The sequence below is a fragment of the Bombus fervidus genome, chromosome 3, assembly GCF_041682495.2.
Source record: "Bombus fervidus isolate BK054 chromosome 3, iyBomFerv1, whole genome shotgun sequence".
Lineage (NCBI taxonomy): Eukaryota > Metazoa > Arthropoda > Insecta > Hymenoptera > Apidae > Bombus > Bombus fervidus.
In genome coordinates, this window is record NC_091519.1 from 6806824 (window position 1) to 6833748 (window position 26925).

The 26925-nt window shown below is 30.1% G+C and overlaps 2 protein-coding genes and 1 pseudogene across 3 annotated transcripts; 2 read left to right on the forward strand and 1 right to left on the reverse strand.

Moving 5' to 3' along the window:
• Nucleotides 1-20915, forward strand: LOC139998494 (uncharacterized). 2 transcript variants are annotated; one of them, XM_072023075.1, is made up of 3 exons: nucleotides 1-2979; nucleotides 3247-3647; nucleotides 20798-20915. In XM_072023075.1, the coding sequence occupies exons 1-2, from the start codon at nucleotides 2348-2350 to the stop codon at nucleotides 3638-3640; spliced, it is 1026 nt and encodes a 341-aa protein (XP_071879176.1). In that variant the 5' UTR covers nucleotides 1-2347; the 3' UTR covers nucleotides 3641-3647; nucleotides 20798-20915. The 2 variants fall into 2 exon arrangements, with proteins under 2 accessions (XP_071879176.1, XP_071879175.1); XM_072023074.1 differs by lacking the exon at nucleotides 20798-20915 and adding an exon at nucleotides 14588-15448 and having other exon boundaries at nucleotides 18-2979.
• Nucleotides 20916-21139: 224 nt separating this feature from the next.
• LOC139985378 (cytochrome P450 4g15-like) lies at nucleotides 21140-26699 on the forward strand (annotated as a pseudogene).
• On the reverse strand, nucleotides 22088-23167 carry LOC139998483 (cytochrome c-1). Its single transcript, XM_072023054.1, has 3 exons — nucleotides 23037-23167; nucleotides 22319-22323; nucleotides 22088-22286 (listed from the first exon to the last, which is right to left on the reverse strand). Exons 1-3 carry the CDS (start codon nucleotides 23165-23167, stop codon nucleotides 22102-22104), a joined length of 321 nt encoding a protein of 106 aa, XP_071879155.1. The 3' UTR covers nucleotides 22088-22101.
• Nucleotides 26700-26925: the final 226 nt, after the last annotated feature.

Consider the following 26925-nt stretch of genomic DNA (forward strand, 5'->3'; position numbering starts at 1 on the left):
GGTCTCACTCTATGGTGCAGCAAAATGCTGAAACCTAACCCATCTATCGGATGTCCGCGTTCATTCTCAACGCAGACGCCATGCGGTGCGTAGCACGGAGGTCTGATCAGAAACGAGAACTGCCATTCGCCGGGAAGAGCTCTGTGAAAAAGTGACCGCTGACGAATGCCGAGAAATCATCGGCTACAGTGTCAACGAAATCCTGATAACCCGAAGGAATTTCGGACTGAGCTCTCGCGTGACTGTTTCTTTCAATCGGTTCGATGGGATCGATTGGTTTTAACGAGGAACCTCATCGTGAGTGAGTTCGAACGTGAGATCGTGTTGGTAGAAATTCGCCATTCAGTGTGAGTTCGATATTTTTACAAGTTGAAGGTTGAATCGATCGACGAATTTTGTAAGTGTGAAGAAAACGGGAACGTTTGTAAAATCCTGTCGTAATTGTCGTTCGAGATTGTTAAGTTGGTTTCTTTGATTAGACCGGCATTGGCTACGGCGCGTGCTTACAAAACTCCCCACCACCTGGTCCCTTCGCTACCCCTTTTTCTCCCGCGCGCGCTACCGTACATAAGTACGTCCGTGTTATTTCGTGGCGTAGTAAATTAGTAGACGGGATCTAACCTCTTGTCGAAGAGGTTTCCACGCTCATTTTGTAGTTAAACGCTATGCAGTCCGCGATGCGGTTTTGTTTAAAACGATGCTACTCTGATCGGTAGCGAACGCTCGGTGACAGTTTTATCGCCTGAATGGAGTTATATTTGTGTAACGTATGTGAATTTCGACCACTTTCAAGGAAGCAGAATTGCGACTGTAACGTTCGTCTTGAAAAACATAACCGACCAAAAGAATTGTTAATGTTGAAATTACGCCAAAGAAGAAAATTTGTATGGTGCTCGAAAAGTATTAACGACCTATATCGAAATATTGATCTCAGGATTTTTGACCATTTAAATTACTTAATGGATTTGTGCCTTAAATTTTTAGTAGCAAGTGACCTTAGTCCTACAGATAGAGAAACGAAAATTGGTTACAAGTGCCTTAATAGCCGAAATAGATAAATCGATTCGTAATAAGTGTTGAAACACGAACAATGGTTGTTTGTACCGTTATAAATCATTAAGATCGTTTCAATGCTCTATTTGAAGTTATTAAAGTGCTTTCCTTCTAAATAAGAGCATTTAACTGGTGCTATACAATTCCTTCAGTCATATTGTGATAATACGATTCAAAGATCTCGATTCTAATTGAGACGTCACGCGACGTTTGAATGATATTCTACAATTTCAAAAGTTACTGTTTCGTAGCAAGAGATACGCGAATGAAGAGTTGAACGTTGACAATTGTTTTTGATATTATTAATGTTTTTGAAAAGTAACGAATTCAGATTCCGAAGAATAATTTCCGAGGAGTCGACGACCGTCGTGGAGAAGAATAGACGGTGACCTCATGCTTTACTTAAGCCGTTGTGACCGACAACGAGACAATTGGATCTTGGTTCGGGTCATCAGCTTCATCATTTGGTAGAAAAAAGACCCGTGGCCTATCGAAAACTTCGGCAAAATCGCTCGTTTAGCAGAGATCGTAACAATAACAGCGTTTTATTAAATATCTGATTATGCTTACCAATTTTTTGACAAGAAAGTATACGCTCTTGTACCTGTTAAGTTATAAGAATCATAAATAATTTCAATCATTTTTTTGTATAAAAAGGATATATAATCTGTCGTTACTCATTGATACATAAAACAAAAGAAATGTCTTAGAAATAAATGGTACTGTTATTCCTGTAAAATAAAAAGTGCAAATTAGAAACTTTTAAAACAAAGCCGAATGATACATGGGAGTATACCTTTATACTGGAGTGATATTTTTTTAGTATTAAGGAAGATATAATTCTAAAAAGAATCATTGTCAGACAACTTTGATAATCTTCAAGATTTTAGTGGTCAAAAAATATTCTGATCCAAATCTAAATATCAAATCGAATAGTCGTCTAACCGTCTGTATCGATAAACATCTTTGTCTTCGAAGGGAGAGCGTGGTTTATTTATAAGTCTATCAATTAGACTCGTCCTCGAAAGGCATTAGAGTCGATAAGCTACTCGTTCTCTTCGCTATTCTCACAATATAAGCTCGTTCTGCAATCGCCACGATTCGAGCTTGTTATTTTTAAGAAAGAGCATTTTGTATTAAAATTACATTGAACGATTTTGCGTTCATGCACTTGAAAAAGACTGATGGTAACAGACTTTACCAACGATCGTATCGACCACGTTGTAACGTTGTATGTATTCGCTCAGTGAATGACACTTTTTGGCTTGGCTATTAAAGCAGAAAATTGATCAAAATGACGACTATGGGAGTTACTGTATTTTGTAATAGGGTACAAATAAATGGAAACGATCAAGAGCAACTAATGTTGCTAAGAACGTTGCAAGATAACGAAAGCAACATAATCGGCAATCAACCTCATCTGATAGTCCCAAAAAATAATAATAATACTAACGCAACCGCTTCTGCAACCGTGTTGCCGCCCTACGATCCCTCTAGATTGAAGAAGCACGGAAAAAACGGACAGCCGCCGCCAGTTGCGGTTGCACGAAGAAATGCACGCGAGAGGAATCGGGTTAAACAGGTGAACAATGGATTCGCAACTTTGAGACAACACATTCCGAGTCACATCGCTGCAGGTTATGGTGATAGAGGCAAGAAATTGTCAAAAGTAGAAACCCTGCGAATGGCCGTGGAGTACATTAGGGGACTTCAAAGGTTGCTCGCCGAAGCTGATGGGGTTGAATACGATTCGAATGTTGGTGCTACGCAGTGTATGCCTTCGCCTACCAGCAGCGTTGTTTCATCGAGTCACAACGGTTCTGGGGAGAGACTCGTCTTGGAAGACGATGTCCTTGCTGCCGAGGACGATGATGGCGAACAGCTAGATGAAGACGAAGAAATTGGGAAACAGAAAACTACATCCAAGTAATACTTTCTTTTTACATTTTATATTCTTATGTTGATCAATATAGCAATTTATTTAAAATGACCCAACTTAAAATTTAAAGTTTAAATTAATCCTCTCTGAAATTGCAAATTATTTCAATTAATACAACTATACTAATCAAATATTAAAGCCTCAAATACTCTGGCATAATATCCTTCTCCGAATAATTGTTATAAATATGTAATAAAAGTATCGCCAGAAAAACGGATTGAAGTAATAACAATGTTTATATTAATGATTTTCAGATTGTCACCAAATCGAACTGCAGTTACATCGCCTCGTGATTACTACTCATCCTCGATAGGGGATGAAGAGAATCTCGAACCAAGGACTCTATCAAACACGCAGAATTTTTCCCGACTCTCGCCTAATTCGGTAGCATCTCCACCTTCGGAATATTATGGACAAAATGAAGAGAACCTCGAGCCTCAAATTCTATCGCCGTATAGTGGCGCCGGGGATAGCGAAGAGGGTGCAGCCACCGTTTATGCGGCAAGTCCGGAAACCTTTTCTGGAGCTCTGTATTATAAGCAGGAGATCACCGAATCCGGTGAATTCATGGACGTCGTAAGCTGGTGGGAACAAGAGCAGGGTAGGCTAGTACATCAGCAACATAATCAACGCCTCACACACGTGTAATAGGAAGGTTCGTACTTTACGTTTTTTTATAAAATCTTTCCCATTTACTTTACCTCCCATTTCTAATAGAGAGTTTATGAATTTCATAACTGATTATAATTATTAGATTGCTGGTTCTTATGTAAATTCGTATTTTTATGGAAATAATTGAAGAAATGGAATCTCAGCAGAGATTTATTTTACTTCGTAAATATTATGAATGCTATATTTTGTATACTTTATATATTTTTTCAGTTTTGCAGATAGTTTTACCTTTCAATTTCCCATACATAAAAATCCGCAGTCAACTGACTACACGATTACACGAATACGATTACGTATTTACTAAATTAAAGAAATCCAAAGTACATATTTTGCATTCCTTATTTACAATGTGGAATGATTACAAATTATTTGTCTTTAAGTGTATATGATTATATGTTCAACAGAACATATGTACTAATAAGTGTTTGATACCTATACTATTTTAAACAAAAGATATACGAAACAAACAAGCATAAACCAAGATTTAATTTTATATAAATCATTCTATAGGTAAGCAATAATATTTGGTTAAAAGAGTTACGATTAAACATAACGAGGCACCACAAAATTATATTTGAAATATGTTTCTTCTTGAATCTTACGTCAAAAATTATTCACGAGTTTAATAGACATCTTATTAGGATGTAAATAATTACCATCTTCAATATCTATATTGAGCTATAACATATGTACTTCAAAAATATCATTTCATCGTGAGAAGCATTGTTGAACAGCGAGCGTGAAATAAAGCTGCATCATTATCAAAATTCAGGAAAGTTACACGTGCGTTATGGTCGTGCAACGACGAACCGGATGAGCGACAATAGAGGGCCGCGTAATATTGTTTTACGTTCGTAAAACTCGCATGGTCCGAGTAGAAGAGTGCTCATTGAAGTACTTTAAGTGGCTTGAACCGACAGGGCTGTTGATCGGCACCGCGCACGTGACAATTACTCCAAGGAAGCGTCGCCAAGTGGAAACTCGTGTACGGCGTTTCCTTTCGAACACGTGCTCGAGCGTCGACGCTCCCAAAAATAAACTTTACACGTTATAACCACTTTGCGAAGTATGTGACGACGTGACATTTGAGTACACCCTATATGCGCTCCAATTTCGAAACAATAAGAAAAGAATGTTGAGTACAAATTTATTTGCAAACGGCGAGATGATATTCTGTTTTAAAGTTTATTGTATTTATATAGTGGGCTCTTTAAATGACTTATATTGAACGTAATCATGTATATTGTGAAAAAATGGAAAATAGTAGATAAAGAGTCAGCAAAATTATTGATTTGAATCAAAGTCTCATAGCTTGGATTAGGATTAAATAAAACTACATAATTATTTCCTTAAGAAAAAGGTAGTAAAAGAATATACATTTAAATGAATCGATATTTTATAAAATGTTGATACATTGAGCACTCTTATATCCTTTAGTTGGTGTATAATATTCACGATTAATTTTGTATTGTACATATATAATTTTTCCTCGTGAAATTACAATTTCCTTTGAATCAGCATTTACAAAAAATTAGTGCTTGAAGAGTGAAAGATTTTTAATATATATATTACAATGCATACACTTTATATAAAATATTAGATTATAACACTTCAAAAATTACTTTCTTCAGTTGAAGTAAATACAAAATAATCTGAATAAACATTACAAGCTGATTTTTCAGGAACCACTGCAGGTATCCATCTTATTTCTTTCGAATTATATTTCCAAGGGAATTTTTTAATTTATTTTAAACGGAAAAAAATTAATTTCTCTTTGTTAATGTTATTATAGAATCGGATAACATTTAGATGTTCTTTTATTCTGTGTAGTTCAATAGTTATGACGAAAACTCTAAGGTACGTTTGAAAACGTACAAGTATTTTAATATTGTTTTTACAAAAATAATCTTTTATCGTCATAATTCTATACAAAATAAAAAAGTATTTCCCCATTAAAGTGCATGGGAAATATATGTGTAGCTGATTTTTAAAGTACACCTTGAAATTAGAAATAAATTAGAAATAAATATTTTTAATCTCATTCAATGAAAGATTTAAATGATTTACAAAATATTCAGAGTTAAGGTGTTTCAGTTGTCAGGTTCTTTATTTGATTAAACATATACGTACTCTTATAAGTTGTTTACAAATTGGAATTTTTTAATACGTATGGTTATTATATACTGCGCTATTTATAGAAAATTATGAATTTCATACATTGCATATCAATCGGGAATAATTCCACAATAAAAATGTACATTATCTTGCGATAAAAACGACCTACTTTGTCACTTAATTTTATACTATGTACTATATATATTATTTCGTTCATTTACTTTTTCTTTAGTTTATGTAAAATGCATATTTAGGTTATTGCTAGAACAAGATAAATCAAGAAATACTTTTGTGTTTACATTATTCTATTTTTCTTCGTATTTATCAACAATTTGACCCGTTTGCTTATAATGTGACGTATCGCATATCTTTAAGAACTTATTAATTTGTTAAATTTTAATGCATTATGTCTCTTTTCTGAAACTATCAGAAAAAATATGTTCCTATTATTAGTACTCTATTATTAATAATTGGTGAAGAAAATATTTTTCCTATAGCACAAAGTAATTTAATCCTAAAAGGATTAAAGCATGCCAAAGTTTTCCTACTCTATAGTGTACAATATTTTGTAATTTTTTGTTCATGATAGTTATACACCTTCCACTTTTCTCATATTTTTGTTACGTTAACACACATATTTTATTCTTTGATATTTTCTGTTTTTAGGAGAAAGGAAGAAAATTGCATGCTTTATTGATTTTAGTTGGTTCAACAAGTAAATAACGTTCAAAAAGTAAATAACATTCATTTGTATTCTATTTCGTTTCTTCGTTTCGTTCATTTCATAAATGCACAGTACTACATAGTAACTTATATCTCGTGATAAGATTACGCTAAAGTGTACTTACGCCAATGCCATGAAGGCAGCTCTTTTGCTGTATAGACGTGTCAGGTATACCAACAAATGCGCGTTAAGGAAATTTCAAGTTCACATCAGCTTATTCGACTAGTCGGCTCGTACGTTTCGAAACCCTGCTGCCACTGTGGCATGTAACATCAAAAGTGCGCTCCCACAAACGGAAGTAGTTTACCATTTTGCCATATGTTAGCTATCCTCCTCGAAAATATCTCTCGACCAGACCTTTCTCAATCTTCGTGGTTTCCAATTGCTCGACATTGATCCGTTTCTCTTCGCGCCGCTCACGCATATGCTCGCCTCCCTAAGTTAAATCATATTTTATGTTTTTAGGTCGTTTCAAAGATGTAAGACTTTTGTCGTGTAATGAATTTATTAATAGAAATTTCATGTTACGCGATGGAATAGAATTTTACAGTTAATGCATACGTGCATTACATAAGCAAATATTTAACTAAGAAAAGTATTATTTTTTATCACGTGCTGCTAGTTTTTGTAGGTATTGATTAGTTGTATTAAATAAGTTGTTCTTTGTCATCACTCTATATCACAATTTGTTAGGGAATTACATTTAATGTTATTACTGTATAATATTCCGTACAATAATTTCGATTTTTCAGATAATTACTAATAATGAATATTAGTTCTAATTTCAAATACGCAAAGATTGATTACAAAATTTAAGTTACATGAGTTATTTATCTTTCCTTAGCAATTAGACGAATGATTACCGATATTATGTGTTAATAAATTACATTTAAATAAGATAATTATTATTAGCTAAGATAAGTTATTAAAACGTTGACTGTTTTATTAAAATGTGTTACTTAGTATAACGTAAAATCCTAGAACAAACGATAGAAATATTTTTGTATAAACAGATGTTTCCAGGCAATCTAACTTTCTAACACGAAAATTAAATTTTATAATAAGATAAAAGTTAAAAAGGAATCGGTGCAGTTATATAACATATTAAAAAGGAAGTTAATTATCGTGGAAATAAATTAAAAACTTTTTTTAATTTTTTCGCTTCTCGGTATTAATAAAATAACCGTCGACGGAGATGCAGAAATCGAGTTATAGAGAAAAGAAATCAGCTTGCTGTGCAGTCGTCGAGTTATAAATAGAAATCACGATTTCCTTAAAAACATTCGTAACCCACGTGCCATATACTAAGTCTGATATAATGTTTGATACATATGCACATATCGGTACTCAAGGCGGCCATAAGGCGACAGAAGCTCTTCGTATTTTTAACATATGGGTGGCAAGAGGATAGTCGTTAAGTAAGGAATACGGGAGATAATTTGGAAACTAAAATTCGAGTTTAAAAACCGGAACAAGTATTTATTTGTTTCTTCGATTCTCTTTTTTTGGATAAAAATACTATATTTCTAAATTTGCTTTTAAATTTTGCACAATTAATATGTAGTTATAGAAAGTTATATAATAATTATGATATAAGTAAATTTTTTTTATTTCAACTCTTAAGTTTCATAGGTAACTATGTTAGTTTTTATATATTATTATAGTTAGTTTTTACTTTCTTTCGATAGGAACATGCTTTAGTAACTTCGAAAAATATATAAGGATTTTTATACGTAAAATATCATTTTATTACAAAATAGAATTAGAAACTGATATGATTCTTAGTTCACCAATCGTAAATGGAATATTTAAACATAAGATTTGTAATGTAGACGGGATTTTATAGTATAAATATTGTAGACATTAATTGTATTGTGACTATTGTAGATATTTTGGAGAGTGTAAAACAAAGAAATATTGTTCTTATAATTAAAAATTCCTTAAAACAAGTGAAATAACCCTTCTTATTGAATAAAAAGTATTAAATTAGGTCAACAGTAACTAGTTACACAAAAATATACATACACGTGTGTACACATATGTATCTGCATTTACTTGCAGTTATCGCTATATAATTATTGCACGTATAAGGATTGTTCTAATAATTAAAATTTGTAATTGAATAGTAGAAATATAATAACCTTTTGAAACAAAATTTAATATATGTCTATGTTAGCAGTTAACAAGTATGAATAACGTTGTAAGATATTTATAAAAAAATATAACATTTATGTTTGATAATATCATTATTGCTTATAACATTGATCTGTTATTTTTAACTTACTTAAAAAGTGCCTATTTGAAACTGCTCAGATCATATCTAAATACATTTTTTGAAGATTATTTTTCTTAATGACGTAAAATAATGGAATCTATTTTGGAAATGTAAATAGAGAAATCTTTCATATAATATACTAATTTCAAAACGTATCATATATTTACTGATCACAGAAGAATATCTAAAAGGTTTCTCTTAATTCTTTGTATTGTGACATTAGTATCTACTATGAGAAAATACATTAAATGTTTATAAATATGAATTCTCTTATACTTAACTTAAACACTGAAACCCTCGAGTTGCAGTGCCATATGGGTAATAGCACTGCGATTAAGAAGCTTTAGCGAAACGACTACCATATGTCAAGTAATATATTTGTGCATACCCGCCTTCTTTCCAATTTCTCATTTTGAGATTGCTAGTATTGAATCAATTTCTAAAACGTATCATTATTGAACGAACATATCGATTCTTTAAACATTGTAATCTTGCTACGTGCAAGGTACAATGTCGAAATTTTTTGATAATTATTAGCGACTTTAGCGAAATGACCGATATTAACTTTCACGTTACACGCAATTTAATTTCCACTCGTCCTGCTGGCCAAAGCTTTTTCCACAAGGTTCACCTTTAAAAGAAATCATTAACGTGTTTGCGTTCTTACGGTCCTTATAAAGTCTCTTTTTCGTTCCTTACGTCGTTCAATTACCTTGGCCTTAAAACGAATTCCCCGCGTCAATCATACAAATTAAAATGATCCGCTTCTGGCAATAAGCAGTCCACCAGTTTCGATTTTTCTTTTTTCTTTCCGGTTTTTACGATACTCGACGCGGAGGCCTGGTTCACGAGAAATTTCTGAATACCGGAGGCGTAGTTCTCGATGAAAGTAGCAATAAAATGTGTATCCTAGGGAGTAAGAAGTTTCACGCGAGAGTCGGGCCGAACGAACGAGTGGACAACCAAGCAAGTAATTCTCGACAATTATAAAGTGAGGTCATCTACGAAATTTACGAGATGCGTCGCCGCGGCAAATTAATTTAATAAATTCCTTCCTTGGCTCCCGGTCACGTTGATATCGTCCCGTTGCGCGCGAGCCCATCGGCCTTCTTTCGGCTTCTCCACTTTACTCTGCTCCGCACTACTCTCTTTTGACCTCTCCTTTCTTCTCTTTTATTCTTCTCTTTTGTTTTGTTTCGTTCTCCTCTGTCTGCACTGTTGTGCTCGTAACGAGCACGCCGAAACTTTAACCTTGTTATAATCGCGACTATTTTTCTCCGGTGACCGTACGAAAAGCCGGAAGCTGTTCGATGAAATTTCTTCTTTAACTAATGATTATGCATCCTCATACGCCGACCGAAATTTCTTATGGCAGGTAAAAGTACGCCGACATCGGTAGCGTTTTAATCCCACTGTTAATCGAGCGAATTTTTCTTCGGGGCGCGTGACATACAACGTGCGATTACGTTTAGCCGTAAGTGATAGGTACAAATGTTATTCTTGCGAACGTAAAGGATGTTATTGCTGGAAAGTGTAGTGGAATAGCGACAGTCCGTTAATCTTTGTCCATCGTGATCACAAGAAAAATATGTTCGATAAAATTTCACGATTGGACAATAATCAAGCTAATTTATAATTTGGAGTTTTATGTTGCTGAATACATCGTCGTTGTAAAAATATATTAATTTATATTTATAATTGGGAGAATATATGACTTTTATGTAGAATTAATATATTTACGTAATAGGATTTTTTAAAAAATAAATAGTTAGGAAGAATTACCTATAAGATATTAATTATAGAAGAAGTTACAAGAAGGGCAAGCAGATGATTTCTTTGAATTATTTAGTATTTGCTGAAGCTAACTTATTAGTATACGTATCCAGTATTTCTATTTAAAAAACAAACGTAGTAAGACGTGCAACTGCGTCATAAAATAAAATAGTAGCAACATTTATGCAAGCCTGCTGTTGTTCTTCTCCTTCGACTTGGTGCGCCAAGAACAAAAGAATTTAAAGGTTTGCCATGCTGGTAACCCGCATGTTGCCTATCTTATCAATAAACATTACCAGCATGACAATGTGACGGCGTTCGTATCGGCGACGGTTTGCAGACGATTATGCTGTCTAGAAATTAAACCTTTTCCGCGAACGAAATCCGTGTTTTTAAAAATTGGAATTGTTTTATTTATCTTTTAGAAACCTTTAAATATATGTGCCTAGTATTATATATATATACCATTAATTACTAGTCACATTGTAACATCAAAATAATTTTTATTACTGATTTTTGCAACCATGATATATTCATATATAATAAAACACTGATATTACTAATTTATCATGTATATTATGTATCAAAACAATGAAAAAATAACTTTAAAAATTATCTTTTTATCTTGTTACCGAATGTCCGCAATAGACATACGTTATATATAATTAATTCCCAAATTAATTATTGTAACTAGATTGTTTACCTTATTATTGTGAAAATATTAATTACGTACCCTGTTCACTGTGTACTGTAATTGTCTACAGAAGTTTAGAGTAAGGTAAATATAGAAAAAGTCAAAAGAGTTACAATTAAAACATACATTTGGGATATAGAGGTACATAATAAGATAATAGAATAAAAGATAGATTATTTTTCGTTTTATTATATCTATTTTTTACATATTAAACGATTTTTATTTAGAATTGGTAATACGAATATTCGAAGTTTAAAAATTTAAACAGATCTTACTGTCTACTTAGTACATACATACACTTATACTAACTACATATTAAGAAATATATTATTAAAATGATGTATTTAGGAACTAGAGAGAACGTAAACAAATATAGAACAAACTAATGCGATTATTGTTATCTGAATAGTTGCAGTAGGAAAAAAGGTATTACTCTAACAAAGAAAATATATTATTTATTATACTATATTGAATTCCATAATACTGTCAAATTCCTGATTATGAACATGCCAATAAATTTGAAGAAATTTGATAAGAAAAAACTAAGTCAGTAAAATAGGTACATAACTTTGATAATACAAATAATAATAGTACATAATGAAATTTATGCACCGAGTGTTAAAAAATTACTTATCATGGCTTGTCAGGTGATTCTACACTTTCGGATTGGTACGGTGAAGATTTATTTTAAAAAGTAACCGGAAAATTAACTCTGATATCGAATTTTAAAGTTAAATTATTTTTCATATCATTATGTAGAATTTGTTGCCAGATACAAAAGTCGCGAAGGGACTATGGATCCCTCAACTCAATCGTTCTCTTGAAAAGAAAATGTTAAATTTTCATTAATTATATATACGAGATAAAACTAATTTTCTTTATAACATATTTGCTTAAAGATAATATATTTGCCTTACAGTCAGATGCAGGCTAACAGTATCTATTGTCACACGTGGATACTCGGATACATCATTCGATATTCCATGTTTTCCTTTTTGTCCTGTCGTATCTGTGTAATGTTCGTGTCTACGTAGCAAGTTGTACATGGTCACTACTGTCGTTTAAGCAACCTCGGACACGCATTTCCATATTCCGCATAAGTCTCCCCAAGATATTATGTGAAATGATTTTACATGATGGAAGGTATATTTAATCTGATGTTCGAATTGTTCAACGGATGTAATCCATCCAGTCGAACTGAAATCCATTGAATGGTCCAATCGTTGAAAATCACAACGATCTGAAATTTTTTCTGAACCGCAGTGGTCTTCCATTATTGTTTGCCGATTGTCGATATATTTCATGTACCGAAGAATAAGTTCTACTAGCTTCATCAATAGCACGCTATGTAAATTCTACCTGACTGCGAGATTTAAGGTATTATAACTAAACTCAGTTTTATGTACTTTATGTCCCTTATGATATGTCTTATACGATATAATAAAAAAATTTGAAATTTAAGATCAAGATCAATTTTGCCGTTGTTTCTTTAGCTCTCTACTACGCCTACGTTTTCCACTAATACGATAAAATATGATGTGCGATAAAATGAAAATGTTCCAGACGCTTTTCGGTCAAAGAACCACTTTCTGTGGTTCTTTAACATTTCAAAGTGTTCCTCTTAAAAGCAATTTCAAGTCGCGCCCTGCTACTGATAAGCAAATGTCCTTGCAGTGTCTTTCTCGTTTTTTTTTTTTTTTTGCTTTTATCTGGAAGCGATACTCTTCAAGGATTGTGACTTTATATATAATTAATGTAATTGTATTTGTTAGTGGTGATAGAGCATGTGAAATTTTTCAATAAAAGTGTTATTGATGCTTTTATTCTAACTTCACTGCATTTATGCCATTTACATGAATAATGTAGCAATATGTTCCCTAAATATTCTTTCTTTACTATGAGTTTCCGTGAAATGTAACACGTTAGGAAATTATTAAGACTCATAAAACTATTATAGAAACAATATTTTTTTGAACATATAAAATTTTTAGTATCAGGTAATTAGTTGAAATCAATAATGTTATTCCTGTAAATAAATTGTTTAACCAATAATAGTTGAAATTGTCATAAGATAAAGAGTATTATAATATATATTAATACATAGACTATACATCTTGTCTAATATTGCATACTTTTTGTAAAAGATCATATAGAATGATTTATTAAATAAAAAACATACTGCATTCTCTAAGAAGCACTTTCATTAGTTAATCATGTTTCAATTAATATTTGGCAATTTTTATGGAGATTTAAGTAGATTATGAATGATTATGAATGAAACAAGCGAACTGAAACAATTGCTAATTGGTATTATGTAAATATTGATTTGTAAAATTTACTTAATTCTTTCTAAGAATCATACAATACAAATTTTGGTGAGGAAAGGTATAAGTTCCTTTTGTCACCAAGTGATGGGTACTTCCGTGAATTCTCTCCCAAATGCGTATACTTTTCCCACGATCTCTGGAGTTACAGCAGGGTGTCTCTAAGATTCGTCTGTTCGTTTCCGTACTTAATTCTCGTTGATCCAGGTAAATAAGGATCTTCACGATCGAGCTGAAAGAAATACAATGGCCAGGTGGGATAGTATCCCGAGATTACATAGGAGCCTTCTTCCTCTTCCCGTAGAAACTTTTAAACCATTTGGGGAAAATATAAAAACTGATTTCTGAAATAAATCAGTCAGGAAGAATTTTAGGGGTTCCGTTAAAATAACGGTTTTTCACGAGAAAAGATTATCTTGATAATATGGCTATAGCTAATCACTGTCGTATCCATGATGGCATATAATAAGTAATTATGTAGTTTATGGTAAATGATAATGAAGGAAAACGTTTTCATGTAGACCTGTATACCGGAAGCAAATTAAATTACAAGTCAAATATATATCATATTAAAAATCACATTGATTTCATGACTATAACATAGTAAGTAGCATAATAAAATATAGTAAATAATAGCGTTTCAATCTAATTTAATTGTTTGTTTTTTAGAAAATATCATTTCTTATCCCTTCTATGCTATGTTAAACATTAGAAGATACTAAGAGTTTCTTGTTATACTGGAATAAAAAGATTATACATCTCTTAAATTATTTTATGTATAATATATTTTCTACTGCTATAAATAAATACTTCTTCCTTATTTTTTAAACTTTTTGTAATATTTTCGAGTATATAATTTATTTTAATTCAATTTAACATTATGAAAAGTACTTAATTAAAGTAATTATTCTTGTTGGATTTGAAGCTGATAAAAATTTGCTATATTCCATTATTGCTGTTTCATCATAGTTTCATCATAATTTGTATTAGTAATTTTTTTATTTCTTGTATGTTACAGGTCTCATAAAAAATCTTAGACACACAACTCGTTTGAGTGATCTCACGAAGAGTTGCTTCGGAACCAAATTCCAATCGATTTTAACGTGGCAGTAAGAATATCGACAAAACCTGTACTTACCGCACAAAGTACTTCCGCAAAGACACCACTGCCTATGATGTCTTTCCGCCTCAGTTTTATCTTTTTTATTTGATAATACATATAGAATATGCGTGACCCAATTCAATAGCAAAACGTTTCTCGCTCGAGTGCCTTAATACAACTGTTTCAATTATGAACAAAGTGGTTTCTACATTAATTAGAGTAATTCCTTAAGATCGTAATATGTGTGTTTGAATTACGAGAAAAGATTGACAAATTTATTAAATTTTTATAAATTTAAGTATAAGTAAATAAGTTTTTTAACGACCATAGCGAATATTTAAATTAAAAAAAAAATGCAATATATCTAAGTGCATACCTAAATACTGTGCAGAGGTAAGAAATTGACTAACGGAAGAAATTTTTGTTACTACCATATTTCTAAACCGCGGATGTTTATGCAAGTTTGGGAGAATAGAATGTTTCACCTTTTGAATGTTATATGAAATATCATTCTCTTGGTATTTTGCATTCTTAGATTTCCCGTAAATATATAAACATCCCGATTCTACAATCAAATCAAATAATGTATGACATCGCGTGACGAAGAGGACAAGTAGGACTTTTTAAGATCGAATAAGATACAAACTTCAGAGTATTGTGTGGATCCAAAGTAATTACCGTTAGTACAAGGTAAAAAACAAATCAACAAGGTGGAACATAATTATCCCTATCTATCTCTATGCTGTTGAAAATAAAATAATGAGATATTCGAATGTACTTTATTTTGCCTGTGTGCCATTTCACTAACCATCTTCTCACTTCTGCATAGTACTTGCATTTATACATTTTGTTGCCTTACAACGTGTTCAGATATAAAGATACAGCTGACGAAAATTTATATCTTATTTATAAAACAACTGTATGTATATTACATTTCAAATTTCTAAAATATTGCATAAGTATACGTTTTATGGTTTGCATAAGACATAATAGTTATATACATATGATATTTTAACAAATTTTTAATTATGCTTTTCTCGTCACTCAATACCAACAAATATACGATATTATTTAAGATCTCGCAAGCAAAAAGTTTAAGTATTTGTAAACTATAAGCACGAAATAACAAAGAAATTTCTGTTTCTTCTTTCTTTTTTTGCCATTTAATAAAATTTTAAGATATCTACGAACAAGAAATTTTGTAGATATCGTAAAATATAAATGGTAATGAATTAGTTTTAACAAACACTGTTGTCCATGTTATTTATACAGGCTAATTATGAAATCGTGGTACAATGGAAATGAAGATGACTTCCCGCGCAAAAGGATGTCATAAATATAAATTAAAATTTTTTCATATAAATTTTCATTTTCGAGAAAATCAAATTTGAATTTCGTTAAATACGGTTCCACTTTACTACTAGATGCAATCTACTTCGTTTACTCAATCGGACTAGTCGTCACCAATCATGTTTGCGTTAACAAACAATATCAGACATTCAAAAATTAATAAACAGCAATATCTTTTTTACTTCATTTACATTTTCCATCCTGATAGTCAATTTTGGCTATAAATATAAATCGAACAATTTAAAAAACGATGATGTTTTAAAATATTAAAGTAAATAAATTATTAATCCTCGCTGTTCATTATTCTCTACAGTCCTATTAACTTCTGACTGATTTGATATTATTCTGTAAACGGAATATAGTGATAACAAGAAAAATTGAGCAAACGAAACAAGATGGAGCAGGTGTAGGTACTTAGCGAACGTTTGAATTCGGAAAATGAAAAATGTGAAATTTTAGTTTTCTTTCAAATTAATTCTGCGTGGGAAGCCAACTTCTGGTTATGATTATACTACGATTTTACGAACATTCTGTATATGCGAAACATATTCTTGTTAAATAAACATATTTTTAGAGAAGTACTGAAACTTGAACAACAGGATATTATAGTAAATTCGAAATATGATTCACAAACGAGAGGCGGTACTTTTATTACTCACAAAATAAAAATTCTGTTCTATAAATAAAAATTTATTAAAGCTGATTTATTACCACCAAACTTTGACGCAATGTTAGGCAAAGCAATAAATTTTCCGAAAAGGTGATGTAGTTTCACGTTCAGGATGTTATGTTTGACCTCGTTCTAGTATTATGCGAATTATCATTAGACTAAAGACAATATAAAAGTGAAAAGCGGAACAGTAAAATCGAAGAATGTGTAAATACGGAAGTGCCTTAAGTAAAATTGAGGGGAATTGTATTAAACTATTTTTTCTACTTCATACTTTTTAACGAGTATTTAAGAAACGTTTTACTATTTATACTTACAACGTTGTTCACTCATTAGGAATTAATTATAATACATAACGCAATACGCTTCGAAAAAGAAAAAAAAAAAGTAATTTCGCGTGCCAAAAATGGAAAATGTTACTCCTACGATATTATTTAATTATTATTAAGTCTTGGTCAGTATCTGTTATGTTAAGAAAAAGGAAAATTTAAGCGAATTATTATACAAATTATACTGGTTCTTGATCGTTCGGTATTAGGAGTACATAATAAGAAACGCATCAATTAAATCAAAATTGCATATTTTTATAAAACCTGACTTCGAGTTTACGATCGGATCCATTGTAATTAGTTTATTCTTATACAAGAATGTTACGTGAGTTACAAAATCATTGGAATAATTACAGTAAAAGTATTGAATATATGAAAAATTAATCTGAAATTTTTATAGTTTCATATATTCAAATGATAAAGATTATATTTCAATGAAATTTTGAAATATTATATCTATTATATAAATATCAATATACAATATCTATGTAACATTTACCATAGAAATTTATTCAATTGATAAATTGTTAATATATTATTCATTATTATTAATTGAAATTTCGTTGATATAAAATTTGCATTTGATACCGAATATGTTACTTTTTCATGATTATCGTTGCTAGATACATAAAATCATGTACCAAAGCTCATGAAAGCACTTTTCTAGAAACTTTTTATACAAAACATTTTGAAATTTCATCAAAATTTTACTATTATAATCACGGTAGTCGTATTTTATTAGAGTGCTAACTAAATTTCAAAAAGTACGTAATATATTCATAAAAAAATTCTATGGTAAGTGTTCGAATATTTCCGTGAGCCGCTGTAAAATAGTAAAAAATTTACCAATGAAATTTGAGGTCCTACCAGGTCCATTGACATATTTTATTATAGGACAATGAGATAATTCAATCTTTTATTAAAGGCTAGAAGCGTATTATATTCGAACATATATTCGAATGTCTTTGTAATTCACTATGTATCATAAACTTTTTTTGTATACTATATGTATGTATTTCATTGACACATTTTTCACTATTATGAAAAATATCGATTTGTTGTAAATTCTACATTAGCCTAAAGTACTTGTTTATTTCTATTAATTTAATTAAATGCGATGTAGCAATTTCTCCCAACTTAATTATAAAACGCACAGTACGTACGTCCAATTATATAGAAGGGAGGAAGTATGCACATAAGTCTTAAATTATTTTGCGTTCGTGCGACAGGATAAAAGATCTTTGTAAATACAAGTGCCTTAAATATAACTACAGTGGTAGGAATTTTACTTGTAAGCTGTTTTCGATATGATGAAAAACTGGGATTACGGTCGAGTTAGTTCCACGCATAAATTCATATAAAAATGTAAAGATATTATAATAGAATAATTCTTATACAATAAGATTTGACAATACAAAAAGATTTTTCTCTCAATTCCAGTCAACAACTGTCTTGCGTGTAATTTTTCCTTATTATTATGAGCGAAATATTCTGTACTGAGTGGCGTATTTTCACTTCATTGCGTGTATTACAAAAATTATAATGTAAAGTGTATGTATCCTTCTGATGTTGGATCTGTAGGGCAGTGGAGCAAGAAAAGAATTTTTAAAACAGAAAAATTCCGTATTTTCCACACAATATATACTGAAACTTGCACTTTTTCTATTTTACTGCCGCTGTCACTCAGTCCAATCTATGTAAATATTCCCAGAACACATTTGATCAAATTCACAATCTTAGATGATTGATCATCTGATCATATATGTTTCTTTCGTAGTCTAATTTCAAATAATCGGTATCTTCCTTACGTTCTTATCATTCGAAACTCAGCCACTCACTATAAACATTTATATTAAATTCCCAGTCCCGTACCGTAAGGATTTTTTAATTTGTATCTCCTGTAACAGTTTTTATGAAATATTTAAAATACATTTTATTATTTATACAATTCGATTGTTATTTATTTATTATACCTTCATAAATGATCGTGGAAGACTCGTTAAAGTGCGTAGGATTATAATAATGTTGTTTGTTTAATTAATCTTCAACGTAATGAAGGAATGTTATATACACTCTCTTTCCCTGAATTTATAAATCTGGTTTTATAGTAAATAGAATCTTGTACAATTTCATTATTAAACAATAATTTCCAATCGTATTATTACCTGTTAGGCAGATAAGAACTATGATTCTAAAATTTTGAAAATAATTACCGATATTGATTGCTGTTTAAGATCTATACATGTACATCAGTATCAAATATTTTCAATTCTCTCTATTCTTAATCCATTCATATATCATATAGTATAAAAACACTTTGTCATTTCTCTTTTTTAATTTATTTCATTTTTCATTCGCGTTAAAATGGAAACTCAAATACAAAATTTTGCAAATATCATTTTCAAGATTATAAGATGATAACTTCTAGAACATACACTAACCAGCGCAAATAGTACTTTTATTCACAACATTTATGAAGTATCGTTTTTTCATAAGAAAATTAACCAAACTTTAACTGGAAGATTTTACAATACATACATATGTATGTATACTGCAAAAAAGGAAAAAAAATTATTTTTCGTTATAAATGATATACATATATGATAGTAACATAAGACGTCTGGTATTCATTATTGTTTCAATACGTTTACATTCAAACTGAAATTCAAATACAATATTTGCCGATTATGTCCCCGTTGAATAATAAATATTGTTCACCTGAAATTAAAATAAATGACTCACGTTTATATATTTATACATGCATATAAAATTTTATTTTTATTCATATTATTGACATTTTCCTTTAAATGATGTCTTTATGTCTTTCGTATCTTTTATTTATTATATTTTTTAAATATAGATTTTAGTAAAAATATAATTTGTATAATTTGTATAATTATCTCTAACATAATTTGTATAACTATCTCTAATCATCAAATATTTTTAGTTTCCACATGTATATATAGAAGTATTTAATGATATTCTGTATCTAATAATCATAATTTTACAAATTTACATAAATGTATAATAATAAAAAAAGCGATTATTTTCCACAGATACATACATATGTATAGTCGACTATTAGGACGTAATAAAATTAATTTTTACAAATAAATACACATGTAATAAAAAAATTAACATCCGTCGATAGTTAATCTTATGAGATTGTTTACATGTTTCAAAAGTTCTTTATTTTATTTAATTTACACATACTATTAACAAGTTTTTTTGATACATAATTTAAATCCGTAATAAGTGATAATCGATTATATCATTGGTATGTTATTATTCTGTATATTCTAACTCCATTGGTATGTTATTGTTACAATTCAACCAAAGTATCTAAATATTTGTAAACAATACTGTTTAATTAATGTAATAAATATCGTATGACTAGATTATACGAGTATGAATACAATACAATAATTCTATAATTTTTATTTCTAATCGATATCGTCTATTTTCAACCCACATCGTATTTATTTTTATTTTGGAAAAATAATCTCAAAGAATATATCGTGCACTTAATGGGTTACAAACGTATTTTCATCGAGGCGTGTCAGTCGCCTGTTTGTGAACAATTCGGTTGGTCAGGAAGTAGCGCCGGTAGTAGTAATAAAGGGTGGTTGATTTGGTGTCCGTCGATAATTTTGTAATTTCGTGAAATTGGTCCCGCTTAACCGAACTCGACGAGGGAAAGTTCCTTCTTCTCGCCCCTCTATTTCGTACCTTTTCTATCTATACAACCCTCCTCGTTGTTTTTTTATTATCTTACAGGGTCGATTTCCGGACACGTACCATGTAGGGGGTGATCGGCAAGTTGCTACGTCATTTCCGGAAGTACTTGTTTCCACATCAACGATCTAGCGGTTATTGTTATAATCGTCTTTTCATCTTAAGGTACGTGTATACGTGTATGTATAACATATTACTTACTTACACGTAATGTAATAGTTAAAAATGACTATACCTTTCAAGATTAGCATTTTTTTATTTTTCACCTTTTAAAATATAACAAACTATAGCACAATTTGTTGAAATTAATCTTTGTTTCGCACATCTGTACTCACGTCTTGTTTAAGCGTTAAAAGTAAACAAACGAAACAAAGAGAAATAAACATGTTGCAGAAGTATAGCGCAAATGTAAATGAAGAGTATAAAGATCTTCCAAAAATGCATTATGTTAGGGACGATTTAGATGATATCGATGAAAATGATATTGGTGAAAAGAAAATGTTTATTTTCCTGGATCTTTTATTGGAGCTTTCAAAAACTGATCGATCAAGAAATTCAAGAAGAAGTAGATACTATAATATTTAAAGTAACAGAAGTAATCCTACATTCCTTACAAAAGTTCTTAGAATAAAGCATATATATTTAAATAAACTACGGTTTAACGAAAGTTTCATGCGTAAAGCAGTTCATTTGATAATTATTTATTTATAATACGTATAGAAAATCTGGTCGCTTAATTTTATGATAAACTAAGTTAAGTGAATTCGAAACATGCTTTCGATCTTATGTTACTCTAAATTGTCCGGAAAATCATGTAAATAATTAATCCTTCATCCTTCGTATGTAATATGTCATAAGAAAATGTTTAAACTAAATTTATTCTATAAATTTTATGCAGAAGAAACATTTTAAACTGAAAATGACACTATTTTACAGTGTTTAGTACAAAGTTATAGCTTTTTGTATTAAAAATATAAGCTTATAAATTTTTAGATGTTACATAATCTTCTTTTATCAAAAAATTGCTTTCGAATAAAACAGAAAATAAATATAAAAATGCTTTTTTCGTATAATGAAAGGACGTTACATACATTTTAGGGTCTTTACACTATCGCTGCAGGTTCTAGCTTCGTTCTTTGTATGCTTGGAATTCATGAAGACATCCAGGCGAGTAGAGTAATAGTGTATTAAAATATGGGCAACAAATCTAACGAGTCATTCTTTTCTAATTTTGTTAATTTATTATTTATTTTATTTGTTTATTTTCATCGAACTAACTCTAAGAATACCTTATGTTGGTCACTGTACAAAATATTTCACGTAAGTAGATGCAATTTTTCGAATTTTCACTTCAACGTTGCTAAGAAAGCGATTATATCTTTACGATCTTCCGCTTTTTTAATACCATTGAACATCATTTTCGTACCAGGGATAAATTGCTTCGGAAATTGTAAATATTCGTTTAAAGTGTTCTCGTCCCATACAACACCTTTTTTCCTCATCGCTTCGGTAGATTTAAATCCAGGTACAGCTAAATTTATAATTTTTTATAAATGATGTTACATGAACTTTTAGCAAATATGATACTTATAAAGCCATAAATTAAATAAAAGGAAGTTTCTTGCTCTCTTAGGTATTTTTTTACATTTTGTTAAACGAATATTCTTTTGTTCGTGACATATGTATTATTAAATGTACCTATCACCTGAATATGTGTGTCAATATAATTTGGGTATACGAAGATAACGAAAAAAACAAATAGAGAAGAATTTTTTCAGGATGAGAAAGATGGAACATACTCCTATTTTCTTAATCAATTAGAAATAATTAGAAATTAGTTAGAAACTAAGAGAAACATATATGTGTAGCATAGTAACATTTGTATATTCATGATCCACATATGGTTATGTTAGGTTAAATGTATATTTTAGAAATAAATGTTAATAAAAATGGAATAGTGTATGGTGAGAATAGAATTTGAATAAACGATATTTATAAGTATAATTATCATATGAAATTAAATATTACGTCGATATATTTGGAATATAGATTGAAGACACAATTTTTTATATTGTACTTATATATAATGTTAAATACGAAACGAAAATAGTATTTAGTTACAATTCATATATAATATATGATTGTTTTGTATATGTCCCTATATAAATCATATGTATATTTACTCGTATCCTATAGGTACGTAATATACATATAACATACACAAACAAATTTCTCCGTATTTCAGTGTAAAAATTAATTAATATACAAAGATAATATATACATACTGCCACATGTTTTGCCAAATATTCCAAAAAGGTTAGGACCTACTTTATGTCGCTCGTTTTTATTATACGTATGACACATGCCACACATTCTGAGAAATAAAGCTTTCCCATGTACTGGATCTCCCATCCTCGCACAAAAATTTCCTCTCAGTGAAAAAGGTTACATCGATTGTTTGTGTAATAATTGAAGGTTAATGTTTTATCATTCCTCTAAGTCCTAAGTTGATCGATTGCAATATAACTTGAAGTTTTCAAATAAGGGATATTTTGATCAATTTAGTTTTCTATGGACATGAATCTATTTGTCTTTCTCAGATCATCTATAGTTTTATTTTAAACCTACCATTAGACGATCGTACAGACCGTAAGAAAAATTGCAGTTGAGTTAATCAATCTATGAAATTAATCGATAATTACAGATACTGATAATTAACTTGAGGTTGATTAAAAACATTAATTATTAATTACAATTTAATTAAAACTTTATTTGTTGCTAAAGAACTAAATTACTAATTTAATTCTTGATTTAATTGATGATTACTTAATAAACTATTTCAATTGTAATTAAAAATTGTTAAACTTATTATATATTATTATTATATTATTATTTATTATTATTATTATTATATTATTTATTATATTATTATTTTATATTATATTATATATTATATTATTATTTTATTTATTATATTATCATTATTATATTATTATATATTATTCAAGCGTGTAAAACATATATGATTAATTGTTAATCTATATCTTCGCTTACTTTAATAAAAATGTATTGCTTTCTGCAACAAGTTATTCTTTTAACAATCATCGTTACTAATTTCTAATAATTTCTTTTATATGAAAATAGGTCATAAGAACAAACTATTAATCTATTTATTATATTTCATTTAATTACCTATTTTGTAAAGCTTAATATTTTCTGTATTTTTATTGTCTGTAAAATACAATAATTATTACAGGAACGAGTATTCGAAGAATTAAACGAGATTTTCGGGGAATCAAAGAGGCCTTGCACCTTCCAAGATACTCTAGGAATGAAATATCTCGAAAGAGTAATTTACGAAACATTAAGACTTTTCCTATCCCTTTATTTCTCCTTAATATGTAATACATACAACTAGAAGTTAAAATCTTGCTGCCACATTTCCAGAACTAATGGACATTAAATAATAATTATTTTACTATACTTTTCTTTATTGGCATATTTCTATTATCATTTAAAATAATTTTTCGAAATGTCCCCATTGGTTTAAAATCAGATTAAAAATATTAAAGCGTACAGATTAATTATACATACTTGCAATTTTAATTTATATAAATGACATTAATGTAAATAATATAATCGACTACATTTTTAATATGAGAATTTGTTTATGAAATTTGTATAGAAATTAGTTTTTTCAAAAATATTACGCCTTCTTCTACCAAAAATCATTCATATTTAAATCCGTTACAAATGAACAGGTTTTGTCCCACGAACAATTCTGTTAATGAATTAATATTGCCTGAAAATGTATAATATTTACTCAGATTATTCGAATGTCTTCGTAAAAATTAATTCTATCAGATTCCTCGATATCAACGATTGCTAGTTAAAATATTGTTTAAAGTTCAACTCTGTATTATCGACAGTTTATTGCTTAAAACCGTATTAAATACAATTCATCTGATGTATCTTACGATTCTTTTACAGTGACGAAATTATTTATTACCAAAAGATTATACGATTTTGATTATAGAGTTCATCGATTGAAAAAATTCTATCCAAACCCTGATGTGTTTGATCCTGATAACTTTTTGCCGGAAGAAATGCAGAAGACATTGTTACTTGTTCATTCCTTTTAGCGCAGGGCCAAGGTAATTTTTTTCTTCATTTTCGCATCAGTTCATTAATCTTATCGTTATGTTTATTATTATTCTTATCCTTATATTTTACATAATTGTATAGGCATAATGTGAAATAAGTAATTAAAGTATATATACAAAGTCGGCTTTGCCCATACAATGTCAGCATTACGTACCACTGCCTGACGAAGTCCGAAAAAATAGTTGAATAGCGAACATGGGACGCTGTAATGTGAGCAAAATTGACATCGTTCAGTCACCATTATTTCTTTGTGAAGCTTCGAGAGGTTTATAGTGGATACATTGTAGATAATGATAAATTCTTGCGGCTACCGTTGCGCTAAGTTGTTCCTGTTTTATTCCTTTCAATTATACCGTTCCTTTTATAACGAAGTATCGGTATTGGGTTATGCATATAAATATTTCTTCTAAAATTTATACCGAGTAATATTATTGAATAATAAATGTCAGACTTAGAAATGAATAAAATAGGAACAAACTGTCTCTCATCGACCGCACATTTTTATCGAAACTCACATGACTCTAATCTGATCTATTTCTATGCTTAATGAAATACTATTTGTCGGTGATTTTCTAAATTTTTACCTAGTATTGCCAACCTTAAAAGCTGCAAAAGTTTTATAAAATTCAAACCAACGGTGTTTTTCAAAAATATATAATGATAAAAACAATAGAAATAATAAAAAGAATAATAAAAGTAAAAGATGTCCGGATTCTAACTTCCATTAATAAATTTACTTTGATGGAAAGCGGCAACGTATTTATGTTGACACTTTACTGACCGATTAATCGGCTTTTTGTCGCCAACAATCTTTCTCATTATTTGAGCAATAATTTGTTATTTAGTACTAAAGTACCTTGCTCAGTTGCGTCAGTTGCATTTCTTTGTAAACTTTCATACTTATATACCAATTTGAGAAACATACCGTTCGAGATGAACGAAAAGAATGGTATTGAATAGTCTAAACCGAAACAGAGCCGGCGCCAGGGAAAATCTGCGCCTGAGATGCCGGTCAGATGTACGTATGCTGTTGAATCGCTAGCGGTCGGTAAAGTGTTAATTAAAGAAAACGTTTCATATGTCAGAAGTAGACTGTGAATATTTATGCATTTATGGAAAAATTAAAGCTATAAAAATGTACAGAATGCATGTAATACGCAAAGGTATATAAAGTAATCAAAATATGACACTTGTTATGATATTTAATGAGTAAAACAGACCTCTGCGAGGTTTCATTTCCGATTTTTATAAATGTGATTGTGTCTTATGTTATTATATTGCATTGTTTTTTTAGATCATGCGTGGGAAGGAAGTACGCGATATTGAAGTTGAAGGTTTTATTGTCGACGATCCTGCGGAACTACAAGATCCTGTCGGATCTCACAGAAAAGGACTTCCGGCTGAAGGTTGACATTATTCTCAAAAGAGTAGACGGCTTCCGAATGAAAATCGAGCCACGAAACAAAGGTAATCAGGAGGTTCACGTTTAAATGAAGTTCTCATAGATGATTCGTTTTACATTATTAACGTTAACAGTAATAACATGTTCAAAATATCTGCACACGCTTTTGTGAGTAATATAAAGTGGATTATGATATAAATAAACATTATATTAGGTATATATAGATATGTATAGGTATATTATAAGAAAAACATTCAAGGCTTCTTATATGTATGAATAAATTATTTTTATATACAATGATTGCATATACTATAAATGGCACAAGTGTTAAAATTATATCTAGGTTTAGTTATAAAATCTTGCATAACATTTTTTGTTTTTTGAATTCCTGAAAAGACGTCGCAGAATACTTAAAAAGGACCTATTTATAGCATGTTGCATATAAATACGATTCTGAGATAATAAAATATTAAAGTAGTAAAAATTCATTTTAAGGAACTACTCGTTCACGGTTATTTTATCTCATACTAGCAATCATCATCTACTGACCATGTTGTAAAATTACCTGTTGTCCCTGTAGACGTAAATAATATTATACAATACT